The sequence below is a fragment of the Marmota monax genome, unplaced genomic scaffold (genome assembly GCF_021218885.2).
Source record: "Marmota monax isolate L192 unplaced genomic scaffold, Marmota_monax_Labrador192_F-V1.1 WCK01_AAM20220418_F8-fsc00056, whole genome shotgun sequence".
NCBI lineage: Eukaryota > Metazoa > Chordata > Mammalia > Rodentia > Sciuridae > Marmota > Marmota monax.
This window is the reverse complement of record NW_026695212.1, coordinates 1,799,630-1,816,722: the sequence shown is the minus strand read 5'-3', so window position 1 is coordinate 1,816,722 and position 17,093 is coordinate 1,799,630. Positions and strand designations below refer to the sequence as shown.

The 17,093-nt window shown below is 40.4% G+C and overlaps 1 protein-coding gene across 2 annotated transcripts in view; it reads right to left on the bottom strand.

The window, feature by feature from the left end:
* The window catches only part of Rassf3 (Ras association domain family member 3), a 137,831-nt gene extending 121,204 nt beyond the window's left edge, over window positions 1-16,627 (bottom strand). Inside the window, exons 1-2 of one of the 2 annotated variants that reach the window (XM_046430692.2) lie at window positions 16,522-16,627; window positions 8,050-8,174 (exon numbers count right to left, since the gene is read on the bottom strand). In XM_046430692.2, coding sequence (XP_046286648.1) covers window positions 8,050-8,174; window positions 16,522-16,588 — 192 coding nt within the window. In that variant the 5' untranslated portion in view covers window positions 16,589-16,627. Of the gene's footprint in view, window positions 1-8,049; window positions 8,175-13,661; window positions 13,684-16,521 lie in introns of those variants that run through there. The other variant, XM_058574663.1, reaches the window with a different exon arrangement.
* Between the last annotated feature and the right edge of the window lie 466 nt (window positions 16,628-17,093).

Here is a 17,093-nt window from a genome sequence, read left to right as displayed (position 1 = left end):
TGGGTTCATAATTTTAAAGGCTTGAGTCCATGTGAGGTTGGCTCTTTGGCTTGCGGGCCTGTGGCAGGCAGTACATCCTGCAGGGGGTGTGACTCAGAGCAGACATTCACCTCAGGGCTGGGAGGCAAAAGAGAGACCAAGAGGAAGGGGCTGACGTCCTGAAATTCCCCTCCAGGCCACATCCCCAGCGACCAGAAGAGCTCCCATGATGCTCCACTTCTTAAAAGTTTCACCCTACCCAACAGCACCAAGCTGGGGGCCATGCCTTTAACACCTGGGCCTGTGAGGGACACTCCAGACCCAAACTATGGCATCGCTGGTAACTTTTACTGGAGAACTCCCCACCAAGGATTTCTTGGAACTGTGTGGCAACTTCAGACGCTTCCAACCCAACCTCTTTCCTTCCCTTCCTCTTCGCAGACATCAGGTCTGCATCGCTGTGGGAAGCTCTCCTTACAACCTGACTCCCTCCTCTTTAGCCTTCATAAATATTCCCACAGTGAATTTCTTCTGTGTCTCATCCCATCTTGGATTCTGCTTCTTGGAAGATCCAAACTAGTACAGTGGTATTTCATGAATTCTCATTAATCTATTTTAAGATGAAGAATTTTGCCAAGCATGGTGGTGCTGGCGTGTAAATCATAGCAACGCAGGAGGCTGAGGCAGGAGGATTGCCAAGTTTAAAGCCAGCCTGGGCAATTTAGTGAAACGCTACCTCAAATTAAATAAAAAGGGCTGGGGATGTATCTCAGTGGTCGAGTAACCCTGTGTTCAATCCCCGGTACCTCAAAATAAATAAATAAATAAGATGGAGATTTTAAAAAGAAAACAGATATATAGTTTCATAAATTTCTTAACAGGTATAACTCTCCTATTTAAAACTCCAAGGGATAGGTGTGTGGCAGAGTGGTAGAGAACTTGTCTGGAGTGTACAAAACTCTGGGTTCAATCCCTATCACCAGAAGAAAAAAAGTTAAAAGATTCAGTTTTCAATTATAGCCAGTATCATGTTGAAATGCATTTTTTAATTCATCCAAGAATTTTTTTTATTAATTTATTTTTTTATGTGGTGCTGAGGATCAAACCCAGGGCCTCACCATGCTAGGTGAGTACTCTACCACTGAGCCACAACCCCAGCCCTTATCCAAGAAATATTAGTTGTGCCTCTACTCTGTGTCAGGCATTGAGAATACCATGGCAGAGTCTTGCTGTCAAATCATAGAGAAAAAAAATTTCCAATCTACTAAATTTGCTCCTGTCAAGATTAATTTCTCCATGTTGCTACACCCAACACTCAATTATTCATCCTCTTCTTACTTGACTTATGCATCATTTGTTATAATTGATGACTATCTTCTATTTTCTTCTCCTACCTTCCAGAATCCACCTCCTCTTGGTTTCCTTCTTACTTAACTAGTTGCTCTTTCTCACTTCCCTTTCCTGGTTCCAGACCTTTAATCCCAGGTGTTCCAGGCTCTAATCCTTAGTTTTCTACCCTATCTACACTCCTCTCTTAGCTTTAAATTTTATCTCTCTGTGCTAAAGACTCTTACTTTTATGTCTTAAGATCAATCTAGGAACTCTATTGCTTCACTTCAGCTTCCTCATCTAAGTTGATGGGAACTTTATCTTTCCAGTTGCTCATCAAAGTCCGATAAGTCTTCAAAATATACCCAGAATTGGACTACATGTCCCCTCCACACCATTACCATGACCTGAGCCATCTCCTGCTTAGGATTCTACAATAGCCTCTTCATGGGTCCCCTATTCAGTGCCTCTCTGTCCTTTAGTATCAACCCATGTGTGTCTAAATTGCCCAGGTTGACTTTGAACTTGGCTGTGCTGGGGAGAGTCAGGACCAGGTATTGCCTTGGAAGTGAGTATGCAAAATTGAGTAGCTTTTCTCTTCTCTCCTTTTCCCTTTCTGTTTTTGTTTTTCCTCATACATTAAAGATATTGAGGAATCATTTATACCAAATGAAATGCCTTTAAATTTTTTTTAAACTTTTAAATATTTTTGGTGCTGGTGATTGAACCCAGTGCCTAACATATGCTAAGCATGCACTCTACCACTGAGCTACACCCCCAGCCTTTTTTTTTTTTTTTTTTTTAACAAGAATGATTTCTTTTACATTACCAGTAGGAAAAGGGTAGGGGGGATAAAAATCTCATTTATTTCCCTTATTTGTTAAATTGCTTAATTTCTATAAACCTTGATCTAATGTATAAAAATAGAAAGAATGTATTGCTGATCCAAATGCAGTAAGCATGAAATGAGAGATTATCTGTCAAGCACCTAGAAGCTTCATTAATGTTAACAATAAAAATTGTGGGGGCTGGGGATGTGGCTCAAGCGGTAGTGCGCTCGCCTGGCATGGGTGCGTCCCAGGTTCGATACTCAGCACCACATACAAAATAAAGATGTTGTGTCCGCCGATAACTAAAAAATAAATATTGAAATTCTCTCTCAGTCTCTTTAAAAAAAAATAAAAATTGTAGTGATATCATTGTGCGCCTAAGCTTCAGTACTGTGTACTGAGTGCTCAAGAAGCATTAGTACTCACTTTTTTTTTTTTTAAGCACTCTCTGTTTTATTCCTTTTATTGTTTTTCACTGTAATCTGGGGCTAACATGAGACATACAGGAGCCAATGCTAGAGCTCCCTCTGGTGGCCATGCAGTCACAAACACAACAACCATCTATCCCTCTCTCAGCTCCCTGGGACCCAGGCTCAGCTTCCCCCATAGGTCTGGGTGCAGTGGCCACCTTGCTACAGAGGCCTTCATCAAAAAGTACTGCCATGGACTTATAATGATTAAGAATAATTCCCTAGGTTATGTTTGAATTTGAGCCACACAAAGTTAGCCGGGATTTAGCCATTTCTGATCTACAAAAAAATGATACTCTCATTTGGTTGAATTTAGCTAATAATTGCTGCCATTGGTGGTTATGATTAAGTCTGAGTGTGTAGTTTTTTTTTTTTGTTGTTGTTGTTGTTTGTTTGTTTGTTTTTGTTTGGTACTGGGAATTGAACTCAGAGGCACTCGACCACTGAGCCACATCCCCAGCCCTATTTTGTGTTTTATTTAGAGACAAGGTCTCACTGAGTGGCTTAGCTCCTCATTGCTAAGGATGACTTTGAACTCACAATCCTCCTGTCTCAGCCTCCCAAGCTGCCAGAATTAGAGGTATGAGCCACTGCAGCCGGCCTGAGTGTGTAGTTTTAACTGCTAAAATATACACATGAAGACTTCAGGATGTGGAGCTGGAGGAAGAAGTTTCTTTCCTCACATCTAGTCAAATCTCTCAGAGCTTTTAGTAATTGAGGCTGTCTTCTGGATCTCCTATCTAACCTTCCACACCTCTGCCCTTAAGACTCTGCTCATGTTACAGTCAGAAATATGGTGGTGGTGGGGTTTTGTTCCCCTTTTCCATCATTTCATTCAGATTTTCCATTTCCTTCCCTCCTTTGGAAAAAAGTTCACTCTCAGAGCCTCGAGGGGACAATTGATGTGGAAGCCCACCCTTTCTGCATAGACCAAGAAAAACCAAACTGGGGATTCACAGAATTATCAACCTGGGTCCTAGCTTCACAAAATACAATTTTGAAAGACTGGACTAGACCACACCACTTAATCATCACTCAACCATTTCCTTTACCCTGCACACCAAATCTATAGGGACTAAGCTTTTAAAATGCATTTTTAATTTTATATTTTAATACTTTTTCAGTGCTGGGAACTGAACTCAGTGTTTCACACATGCTAGGTAAGTACTCTACCATTGAGCTATATCCCCAGCCTTAGATTTAAAATATTAAGTTTACACTTAAAATTTTGTTTTGGCTGGAGTGTTTTAATCCTAGCAGTTTAGGAGACTGAGGCAGGAGGATCACAAGTTCAAAGCCAGTCTCATCAACCTAGCAAGGCCCTAAGCAATTTAGTGAGACTCTGTCTCAAAATATAAAACAAATAAAGGGCTTTGTATGTGGCTTAGTGGTTAAACGCCCCCCAGGTTCAATCCCTGGAACCAAAACAAACAAACAAACAAACAAATAAATAAATAGTTTTGTTTTCTTTTAAGACAATTCTTGCTATGTTGACCAGGCTGGCCTCAAACTCCTGGGCTCAAGTGATCCTTCTGCCTTAGCTCCCTGATCATCAGGGACTATAGACATCTACCACTGTTCACAACTCTCAAGTTTTAAAATAGAATGCCTTATGCAGGAAAGGATAGGTAAATTTATAGTGAGATAACCTTATTTATGAACTGCTGGTAAGGGTATAAAATGGCACATTTTGTCAAAGAACTTAGCAGTATGTATCAAAAGCCAGGAGAGCTTTCAATCAAGTAATTATTCTTCAGAAATCTGCATGAAGGAAATAAGAAGAAATGTAAAAAATAATTTTCATACAAAGATATTACAGTTTTATTCACAATAATGAAGAACAGTATCAAAAGAAGTAAAAAATAGTCATCAAATATAAGATGCAACATAATGGAGATCATGTTTTCAGAGGACATACAATGGCAGGAAGAATGGTCACACTGTAAGGAACAGTAAAGATGAATCTGCATCTTTACCTATCTATACAAAAGTCCCAGTTTTTACAAAGAAATACATATAGACAATGGACACTAAAAAAAAAAAAATCAACAGTGATTATCTCTGGGTGATGGGGTGATAGTCAATTTTAATGTTTTTCTTAAACTTTCTGACATTTTTCAAAATTTCTATAATAATCACTCATTACTTTTATAATAAAAATATGCAATACCAAATCAGTCAAATTTGAGTTTCACAATCTTCATGGTTCCGAATTCAGAAACTAAATACCAGGTTTATTACAAATCTTAGGTTAATGAATAACTAAATATGTTTCATGGTTGAAAAGTGCTTTTCAACAATCCTTTCAAATTCTCATCATATCAAAAAGTAGGAGTGAGGCTGGGCTTGGTATCTCATGCTTGTAATTCCAGCAGCTTGGGAGGCTAAGGTGGGAGGATTGTGAGTTCAAAGCCAGCTTCAACAAAAGGAAGGGGCTAAGCAACTCAGTGAGACCCTGTCTCTAAAGAAAATACAAAATAGGGCTGGGGATGTGGCTCAGTGGTCAAGTGCCCCTGAGTAAATCCCCAGTACAAAAAAAAAAAAAAAAAGTAGGAGTGAAATAATTATAAGGGAATTATTCTTTAGGTTCTTGGCCAAATTCTTTAGCTTCTAGGAGATTCTGCTGGAACTGGTCTTTTAAGAGTCTTGGTTGAATCAAAATCTTTCTGATGTTTATTTCTCTATCAGGGGCGTAAGCCAGCAGCACTGGGGATTATGATTGGACTGTGAGATCTTGTAACAGAAAGAGATGATACACATTTCCAAAAGGAGAAAGTCCTGAGTCTTGAGATATCGCCAAGACTTAGAATCTGGCTAATGACTTTAGAACCACTGCATTTATCATTTTGCACCTTTAAAGCCAGGAAGAACAAAAATAATTGCAGTAGCAAAGCTCAATTCACAAGAGTAGTTCCATTATAAATATTAAAACAAGGTGTTACAGCACCACAGTTTGTACGTCGTGCCTCATGAAAAGAAAATATTCAGGATATAATGTACTCTTTGTGAGCCACTTTCCCCTTATACAGGAAATTAAAGGTTAGAGTGACATTCCCAAATGTCTTTCTTATCCGATTATAAAAGAGGGAAAGGTTCTCTAATATGAAAAAGTTTATCCTCACCTTGTTAGGAGGATTTTTCTCCGCATGATCTGCAGCCTGTTCTAATGAACCAAATCTGGGGTGCCCAAAACATCAACTTCTGAATCTTAAATTCTATCATTTAAAAATAATCAAAGTAAATTGATTCCAAATGACTTTATTATTTCCTAAAATTTTTTAAGCTACATAGGAGAGCTTATTATTATTATTATTATTATTATTAGTAGTAGTAGTACATGTGTGGTACTGGGGGTTAAATTCAGGGGCACTGTACTACATTGCCATCCTTTGATTTTTTATTTTGAGACAGGGTCTTGCTAAATTGTTGAGGCTGGACTCTAACTTGCCATCCTCCTGCCCCAGCCTTCTGAATGGCTGGAATTACAGGCATGCACCACTTTACCCAGCTCAGTATTATTTTTAAAAAATCAATGCAATGACCACAGTTCACAATGATCTACTGTACATTTTATAAAGAACTAGAAGAGAGGTGTGTGAAGCTTCATAACAAAGAAATGATAAATATTTAAGGAGATGCAAGTGTTAATTGCTCCAATTTGATCATTGCACATTGTATACATGTATCAAATTATGACACTGTACCCCATAAATATGTACAATTATTATGTTTATAAGTCAATATGAAAAATAACATAAATTATTCAAGCATCATTTGTGCAAGTACTTTTTGAAAAACTTCCTAAAGCATTTGTTTAAACCTTATACTTGAACTCAACATTTTTTTCCCAAGCTCAACAAGCAATGTTTGTTCTCCCTAGAGCTTCTCATAATACATCTATTGTCCTCACTGCTCTCTACAGAGTCTTCCTATTAAATTACCAGCTGCATCCCCAATCGATGCTTTTCTCCATGAGAGGAAGGCATTTTCTGGAGCTAATTTTAAGGCTGGAACAACTTTGCGGGAATGCTCATCATCTTCAATTGTACAATTCACATCAGTCACTACTTAAAATGAAGCCATCAGTGCGCCAGAGGAGCTATTGTTCGTGCCCTTTACAGATGCCCCATTAGCTTCCTCCACCCCTGCCCCGCCTGATTGAGTAGGAATCCAGCACATGTGAACCACACGCGCTGAACTGACTCTCCTCAACAGCTACGACTGTTCTGATCAAGAGTTAACTTTGTTAAGAAAAAAAAACAAGGGACAAAACCATGTCACTGGTCTTTTGTTCTTAGCATTGATCAGGGGACAAGAAATCAGCCTCTTATGCCCACATAGTTTCATTCACACGTGAAGAAAGGATGAATATTGTTGCCTAATTTAGGTAATCCTATTCAGACATGCCTGTGAGCTCCCAGAAATGACATGTTCAAAGATTCATTTAATTCAGGTGCCTCCAACCTTTGAAAAAATTGTCCACTTTTCAGGAAGAACCTTGTGTGGCAGGAAAGGGGATACTGAATCGAGGAGAAGGCATTGTTGCCGGTTTCACCCCCGGTCCTTCTAAAAATCACAGCCATCCCATGAGAACAGAGTGCGCATGGTGGGCTGGCAGGAACCAGGTTGGGGATCTATTAAGAAGTAGATCGAAATCTATGTGCCCCCCCCCCCCTCCATGAAAAGTTTCAGTCACCTGGTCTTAAAACGTTAAATGAAAAATTACAGAAATAAATGATTTCATAAGTTTTAAAGAACTTTATTATAATTGTATATCAATCGTATATTGCTACAATAATAAATAGTTATAATTGTCCTATTTAATTTTTAATCATTATTGTTCATCTCTAGCTGTGCCTAATTTCTAAATTAAACTCTATCATATATATGTTATATAAATATTATACGCAGGCTTCAGTATTCCCTGAGGTTTTGGGGATCCCCTGGGGGTCTTGGAATGTTTTCCTCACAGAAAAGGGGGAACCGTGTCCCAGTGGGAGAACCCTGCTTGAACCAGTAAAAGCTGATGTATTCCCCAGCAGTTGTGTTCATGCTCAATTTCTTTACCAGATGATAAAACAACACACATTCAAAATCCAAGTCCGATTTTCAGCAGCCAAAAGTGTGTCTGTCAACAAGAGCGTATCCCGAAAGTGCAAGTAATCAGCAGATTAAATAAAGCCTGGTGTCTTATGACAAATCTGTTGGATAAAGCTATTGATACATGCTACCATCTTATTTCTAAAATTATAACCCAGAGTTAAGCTTCTGATGAGGCAGAGCCCGAGGAAAGAAACCATGGCAAAGAAAGAACCTGAGCTAGATCTGCTGGAGAAGCACAAGGAAGCCAAGGAAGCCGAGGGTGACAAGTCCCCTCTGCCGCTGTCGGAGCCCGGGGACAGCCTGAAACCCAGATCACTGCAAGCTCTGCAAGCGCCTACCTGACTGTCCTTTGTGCTCGAATGTCTTACTTCAGAAGTGGGCCTGCAGCGTGGTGATTTCTCATTTTGTGGGTAATCCAGATGCACCAAGTCTCGGCAGTGAGGATGACATATGTATTTACCCTCTGAAAGAGAAGGCAGGGTAGGTTCCTGGTTAGACGTACAGGGGTCTCTATCGACCTGCCAGGCAGAGGAGAACAAATCCGCCTCCCCTCCAAAAGGCCAGCCTCTGCTGTGTAAGAACAGAAGTGAGTTTGTGGAGACCCATCTGTTCCCAACAAGGTGCTGAGCCATCTAATCTGGACATCTTGGCCTTCTCTGAAATCCAGTCATATCATCAGGATGCCTCACAAAGACAGGAGGCTAGGCTGCCATGCTTCCTTTGCAGTTTTTTAAAGTAAGACAAAATTCACCATTTTAAACAGTAAAATCCAGTGGTTTTTAGTATACTTACAATGTTGTCCAATTGTCACTGTTATCAAATTATAAAATATTTCTATGACCCTACAAGGAAACTCTATGCCTATTAGTAGGCACGTCCCATTTCACTGGTAACCACTGATCTATTTTTGTCTCTATGGATTCACTTACTCAAGACATTTCATGTAAATGAAATTATACAGTATGTGGCCTTTTGTGTCTGGCTTCTTTCACTGAACATAACATTTTCAGGCTTAGTCTGTACTACAGCATGTATCAGTAATTCATTCTTTTTACAGCTGAATAATAATTCAGTATATGAATGTACCACATTTTGCTTATTCACTCATCATTTAATAGATATTTGGGTTGTTTCTCCTTCTTGTCTATTATGAATACTAGCTAGACACATGTACATTTTTGTGTGAACTTAATATTTTCAGTTCTCTTGGGCATATAACCTGGAATGGAAATGCTAGTCGCATAGTAATTTTGTTTAACTTTTTGAGAAGCTGCCAAAGAGTTTCCAATGTAAGTATTTTTAAAACATCTCTCTCTGCCACATTACATCACATAGATAAGAACTGCTACAACTCTCTTCACCAGCAAATAGAACTCTCTATAAACAACAGCTGGTAATAGAACCCACCCAGGAGAGGTCCTACATAATGAACTATTCCAAGGGCCGTCTTAGGAGAAAAGGCCCACATATTGAATTGGTGTCAGGGTGAGAAGAAACCTGGAGAACAATTTAGAGTGGGGAGTCTACAGGTACTTCTGATTCTAACTCAGGGCCAGATGGTCAAAATCATCATCATTATAAAAATGTTTTTCGTGTTGATGCCAAGATTAAATTTACAGGAGGATAAAAGTGACCTGGCTTAGAATCCAGAGGGAACCTAAAAGCCACATTCTCTAGAATCCAATTCAACGAATTTGCAGAGATTGACTCTTCATGCATGGGCGCATACTTAAATCCATACAAAAAGAATTAGTGCCTGCTGCATACCAGGGCTTGAGTAGACAGGAAAGTAGATGCCAACAAAAGACAGTCTCTGCCTTCAGGGGAAGAAATGAATAACAGAAGCAACACCCACAATTCAGTGTGACAAGTGTCTAACAGCCTGGTGGGACAGAGAACAGACTTTGAAGGTACCTAGGAAGGTCAAGGAAGGCCTGACTTCACTCAAGGTTACCCTAGGGTGAAGTGGTCTGGGAAATTGGCCAACCGGGGCCAGTTGATTTGGGAGAAACATCTGAAGAGGAGGAAGCATCATATGCAACAAAGGAGGCTGGGTGGGGGGCTACAGGCCCACAATGGACCTCAGGTGCTCTTGGTGGGATTGATGACATCAAGTGTGTCCCTGTGCAGGAGATCCCGCATAGCCTTACAGGCTATGTTACAGAGGCCAGTGAAAAACAAAGAAAATAGTTTAAGCAGAAGTGTGATAAAATAAGATCTGTGTGTAAAAAAAAGTCTTTCTGGTAGCAGTAAGGGTGGGGGAGGAACTATAAAAATTTAAGGAAGGAGGGGCTGGGGTTGTGGCTCAGCAGCAGAGCACTCGCCTAGCACATGTAAGACACTGGGTTTGATCCTCAGCACCACATAAAAATAAATAAAATAAAGATATTGTGTTTAAAAAATATTTTTTAAAAAATTAAGGAAGTAGATGAACTAAAAGCTCATTTCATGGGGGTCACTAACAGTCAACATACTCACTACAGAAAAGTCTCTAAATGTTTTTGAACTTCCACTGCTCTTGGTAAAAACAGATAAAAACATCAAGTGTGTATCTCCAATGTAGGCATATATATATATATATATATATATATATATATATATATATATTTTAAAGAGAGAGTGAGAGAGAGAGAGGGAGAGAATTTTAATATTTATTTTTTAGCTTTCGGCGGACACAACATCTTTGTTTGTATGTGGTGCTGAGGATCGAACCCGGGCCGCACGCATGCCAGGCTAGCGCGCTACTGCTCGAGCCACATCCCTAGCCTTCCAATGTAGGCATATTAAGCAGTATTTTGTATTGTAATCTTATGCGTATACTACTTAACTAATACATTGTGTAGAATAAGACAGGAAAAGAAAATTTTAAGGAAGGATGCTATTGAAAACTGAGTATAAATATAGTGTCTAGGGCTGGGGTTGTGGCTCAGTGGTAGAGTGCTTGCCTAGCATGTGTGAGGCACTGGGTTCGATTCTCAGCACTGCATATAAACAAATGAGTAAAATAAAGGTCCATCAACATCTGAAAAAAATTTTTAAAATATATAATGTCTAATATCTCCTCAGTCCCTCATAGATTATTTTTCATTCCTGAATGGCACAGGTAGTATTGTGAAGACCCCTGTTTTGGACCTTCCTTTGACCTTCACTAGGCTGAGGGACATACTCATCTGGAGTTAACACCTCTGCCTCTGGGATCACACTGTGGGCCACCAGGATTCAGAATTCTCTATCTAAATGGCCTCCAGCCTGCTCCTGGGCCAATACAGCTGTTTTTCTGCCCATAGAAGATGCCAGTTGCTCCCCAGAAGCCCAAGGGCTCATGGTAGTTGTTGGAGTAGTGGTGTTGACTGGGTTTAGACACAAGAGCAGGAGTGTCACAGGTCAGTGCACTGTGCAACGCCTTATACCCTGAGGGCTACAGCCAGGGGCTAGAGAAGAAGCCCATAGGCTGTAGGCCTGAGGCCTGAGGCCTGGGGATGTTAGAGTGGCTGACTGCTACACTAAAGACATGAGTTCATTATAAAGCAGCTAGTACTGTAATCACCAGTGAAAACTGGACATTATAAAATAATTACATGAGGTCTGTAGAAGGTAGAAATAAAAAAATCTCAATAATTAAGCATAATTGAAATTGATAAATGGCATATATCCTTATCTTTTTTATCCATATATTTTAAAAAGTTAGAATCATAACCTAGAAAATACACATACACACATACACATATTTATTTATTTATTGTGGTGCTGGGGGTTGAACCCAGGGCCTTATGCATGCAAGGCAAGCACTCTACCAACTGAGCTATATCCTCAGCCCCTAACCTATATTTTTATTCATAACATTTTTCACTTGACAAATGCACATTCTGGTGAGAATGCTAAGAATTTTGATACTTTTGAATACATTGGTGGGAGTACAGATTCAGATAGACTTTCTTAGAAGACAATTTGTGAATGAAATCAAAACCTAAAAATTAAACTAGCATTTGACCCAATTTTTCACTTCGGATCCTAAGGAAATCCTAGATGTGAGAAAATACAGATAAACAAAAATCTTCATTGTAAGAGTGAAAACTTGGAAGCTGATTAAATGGGAAATCAGTTAGGATACCTATGTAATGGAATACCATGTTGTAACCAATGAATGATGTTGGAAAATATATTTAATGGTGTGAGGAATTGTTAAAGGAGATAGTCAAATTGCAAAAGAGAATATAGGTTGTGATTGTAATTTTTTAAAAAAAAGAGAGGGGTAGAGTGCTTGCCTCACACATGTGGGGCACTGGGTTCGATCCTCAGCACCACATAAAAATAAATAAAGTAAAGATATTGTGCCCATGTATAACTAAAAAAGTAAAAAATATATTGGGCTGAGGATGTGGCTCAAGCGGTAGCACGCTTGCCTAGCATGCGTGCGGCCCGGGTTTGATCCTCAGCACCACATATGAACAAAGATGTTGTGTCAGCCAATAACTAAAAAATAAATATTAAAAAATTTCTCTCTCTCTCTCTCTTAAAAAAATTAAAAAAATATATATATATACAGAGAGAAAAGAGGTTAAGGATATTTATCAATTTCAATTATGTTTTTTGAGATTACAGAGTTTTTTTTTAAAAAATTGAAACTTCTAGGAGCCCATGTAATTATTTTATAATAAGAAAAGTATTATTTATAAGATGTAATAGTTGTAATGATGAGAATATATAATGGTGAGAAATGGCAGGTGCTCAACTAAGAGTAGCAATTGAGGATGGAGATGGGAAGTTGGATCTGAGAGATGTCTAGTGATGGGGGCTGAGTTGTGTCCTTCCCAAGTTTATATGTTGGAGTCGTTAACTACAGCACTAGATTGGGAGATAAGCATTTAAATGGGTAATTAAATAACATCAGTTCATATGGAGTGCACCCTAATCCAATATGACCAGTGTCCTTAGAAAAAGAGGAGACTAGGACCCATAGGATACACAGAGCAAGGAGAACCACGTGAGGTCATGGCGAGAAGGTGGTCATCTGCAAGCCCAGGAGAGAGGCCTCAGAAGAAACGAAACCTGTCAACCCCTTGGTCTTGGACACTGGGCTTCCAGAACTCTGAGAAAATAAATTTGTGTTGTTTAAGTTACTCAGTGGTATTTTGTTATGGCAAATGCATGAAAGTAGTATTGTGAGGGTTTTGAGATGGGAAGGGAGGAGGCTAAGATGACTTCCAGGTTGCCTTTCACAAGGTGAGGACGCTGACAGAAAAGAAGCGGAGTCTGGGACAGACTGAGGCTCGGGTAGCCGGTGGACTGAGAGAAAGTGGTTGGGTGTCAGCTGGGAATTCAGGAAGGGCTGAGAGGGCTGGCGACTGGGAGTCACTGTCTTCACAAGTTGCCTGGACTATATGGCTATGATGGAGAGCAGCCTGAGAGAGGGAACTGGACCAAGGGAGAGAGCACAGTTCTCTGGTCAGACTTTGAAACCTGCTGTGTGGCTTTGCAGTCACTAGCTCAGAGGAACTTGATGATATCATTTGTGAGACAGAGAGGATAACCAGGCCTCACAGGGTGCTTGTGAGCCTTAAGTGATGTACCTCATTAAGCCCTAGAATGTTCTAGAGCAGAAGCTCACACAAAGCAGCAGCTATCCTGTTGGGGCAAGTACCACATACAGCAAGGACAGAACTCTGCTATTGAAGGGGTGCTCAGATGAAGGCGAGCCCTTGAAGGGGACTGAAGGGAAAAGTCAAAAGGATGAGAGGAGAAATAAGCAAGAGTGTGGGGGAAGGATTGAGATGAGAGAAAGGTCCAAGAAAATCAGGTCAGTAATGTGATACGCCATAGGGAAGCCAAGTTAGATAAGTTCTGCTGGGATTTGCAGTTAGGAAGACTAGGAGCAAACAGACATCACCTTGAAGCACATGAGAAACAAGGATGTGGACTGGGGATGTGGCTCAAGCGGTAGCGCGCTCACCTGGCATGTATGCGGCCCGGGTTCAATCCTCAGCACCACATACAAACAAAGATGTTGTGTCTGCCGAAAACTAAAAAAAAAATAAATACTAAAAAAAAAAAAACAACAACACACAAATAACTCTTCCATTCTTTAAAAAAAGATGTGGGAACAGCACAGAGCCATTCCAGAAATTTAACTATATTCTTCCAGGCAGTGGGGGGAATCAGGAGAACAGGACTAGATCCTGCCTTGGAGAGCATGATGTGAGCACCAGCTGTGCATTTTATTATTCTGTAAATACAGACAGGACATCAGTCTATCCTCTGATGAGACTAGAAGAGAAATCCTATAGAATGCCTTGTTTACATTCAAAACAGAATGGGGTAAATGATACAACCCAATTTCTCTACCATATCCTATGACTGTGCAACATTTTAAAAAAAAGTTTCAAAGCTTTTCCTTTGTATGTTGGAACTAAAGGTATTATCTTACTATGTGTACCTGTGTGGTAATAAACCTGACATAGACAAATTGAATTAGAAGCTACATGCTGCAAGCCATTTTTAACATTACAAGACTCTTTTTTCTTTCTTTCTCTCTTTCTTTCTTTCTTTCTTTCGGTAACAATACCTTTGTTTTATTTATTTATTTATTTATTTATTTATATGTGGTGCTGAGGAGTGAACCCAGTGCCTCACATGTGCTAGGCAAGCACTCTATCACTGAGCCACAACCACAGCCCCAATACTTTTTTATTCTGATGCATTTTTGTTTCTCATTCATAATTAATTCTAATTGTAATTCTGTACAATCTTGAGCCTACATCAGGCCCACTACTTTCTCCTGTTGGTGATGTAGCTTAGCAGTAAGGTGCTTGCTTGCCTAACTTGCATGAAGTCCTAGGTTCAATCCCCAATACTACTGGGGGTAAAAAAAACTAAACGAAAACAAAATGAAAAACAAAAACAAAAAATACCCAAACCCCAAAAGCTACCTTTACAAGAAAGAAACAAAACTCTCCCAGTGCTGGGTTTTCCTCTTTCCCTTCTTCCCTCTCTCTTTCCTCCCTTCCTTCTTTCCTCCCTCCTTCCTTCCTTTTGTGATAGTGTTTCTCTGGGCTGCCCAAGTGGGCCTCTACTTGTGGGCTCAAGTGCTCCTCCCACCTCAGCCTCCGTAGCTGGGACCACAGGGGTGTGGCACTGCACCTGGCTTTTTGTAAATATTTGCAAAATTTGCCAATGTAGGATGGGAAAAGTTTTATGGAAGAACACTGATTTATAAGACTAAAAGGAACTTTGGAAAGCTAGCTACCAAATTCCATCTATACTAAAAGGCACTTTAAAAACTCTGTAGAGGGCTGGGGATATAGCTCAGTTGGTGGAGTGCTTGCCTCACATGCACAAGGTTTCTCTGAGTTCATCCCCAGCACTGCCAAAAAAAAAAGTAGAGTGTGGCGCACATCTGTAATCCCAGTCACTTGGGAAGTTGCTGCAAGAGATTTAAGTAGGGGTTAGGTCGGGGCTGGGGATGTGGCTCAAGCGGTAGCGTGCTTGCCTGGCGTGCATGCGGCCCAGGTTCGATCCTCAGCACCACATACAAAAATGTTGTGACCGCCGAAAACTAAAAAAAAAAATAAATAAATATTAAAATTCTCTCTCCCTCTCTCTCTCTCTTTAAAAAAAAAAAAGAGAGATTTAGGAGTTCAAGTTCAGTCAACTGCTTAGATCCCATCTCAAAAAATAAATTAGAAAAATCATGTAAACATCTCTGAAATGGGTATGTATCTTATAATAACTGACATATCATGGCATTTTCCTTTCTTAGGGGTATAAAAATGATAGCATCTATCAAAATAGATGTTGCCTTAGGTATGATGAAATTTGGTAATGCCGTGCCTAACTACTATGAAAGCTATCTAGAAAAAATTTAAAAACTACTTACTAGTGTTGTCAGATAATAGAATAAGATATTTGTGTAACAAACACATAGCTGGACATTTGCCAAAGCTCAGTACAAAGGTGTTTGTTACCTTGCTACTCACACCAGGAAACAAACAAGCAAGCAGGGCATAGCTCAAGTTCTCCTGAGTCCATTCCAACCCCTCTCACCCTAAAAATCCTCTCTCTCACTCACACACCATCTATAAGCCACCTCCTTCCCACCCCCAACCCTGCAGAAGTCACTAGGAGCCTGAGATGGGCTAACAGATTGGCAAGAGACATGGGAAATCCCTTCTTTCACTTAAGATTAATTTCTGTTCATCTCTTCATTGAGATTTGCTTGATAAAGAAGACCTAGCCACCATCTGAAGCCACAGAGAACCCCAAGTTCTCCCAGGCATTTCACAGGCTCACCCTGTACCTGGCACTTGCCCTAAGTCTCCACCCAGCCCTGGCAACGCGAATGCATGTTCCATTGCTCCCCAACAAGGACTCGGGAGCAGCGGACTAAAGCTGGAAGTTCTTGAGTCCTTTTAGGAAGAATCTGAACTGCAAAACACATGTCTTTGATATTTATAACCAGTCAAAATAAGGCTGGAGTTCATGTTACATCTGTTACAGAGAATTCAACCTCCCGAGCTGTCCTGTAATAGAAAGAGGCTGCAGGGCTGTGTTGGCTCCATCCTTTGTTTAACCCATGCAAAATTTGAAAGCACATTTGCCTACAAGAAATAAAGTTTACTCGTGAAATGGATTTCTAAACGAACTCAGATGACAAAAAACCCCAACAGCAGGCCTGGCTGAAGCATTCATCCCTACCCCTGAAAGCTAGCTGGGTCATTCTGTAACATCAAAGGCACAAACAATTGAACCAACGTGGGGAGTCATTCCTCCCGCAGCCCTCGTGCCCACAGACCATCTGAAGCAAGGGAACCTACCAGGGATGTGGGTTTTCTTCACCTGAAAGTTGATTTTGCCCGAGAGCTTATAAATCGCAGTTCCCATCTCTGAGCTGAGCCCCGGCCCTGCTGTGTAGCACAGAGAGACAGCTGATAGTGACAGGCTGAGCAGGCCAGCCCCGGCTGACCTGTGTGACTCAGGCAGGAGGCCAGACCTCCCATCCATTCCCTGGCTCCACCGAGTTTTTTCAACCGGCCACCAGCTTGCTCAGCAACTCTGTCCACTGGAGCTCTCTGACTTTCACAACCAGGTCCACAAATCACATCAGAAGAGGTGGAGGGAACATCTCCCAGAACACAGCATTGATTAGACACCTCTAATCAGAGGTGTCTGTGATATGGTGTTTGAGGCCTCTAGACCTAGGTGCTTTAGGTGAGCTGTGTGATCTTTGACATTTTATTTAACCTTTCTGTGCCTCTGTTTCTTTTTTTTCTGTAAGATGAGGAAAAGAATACTTCCTGTTGAGTTTTGATAAATACGAACACAGCTTAGAATGGCAACTGGCATCAGAGTTCACTGCTCTGCAAGGGCGAGCCACTGGTTTTAGTGT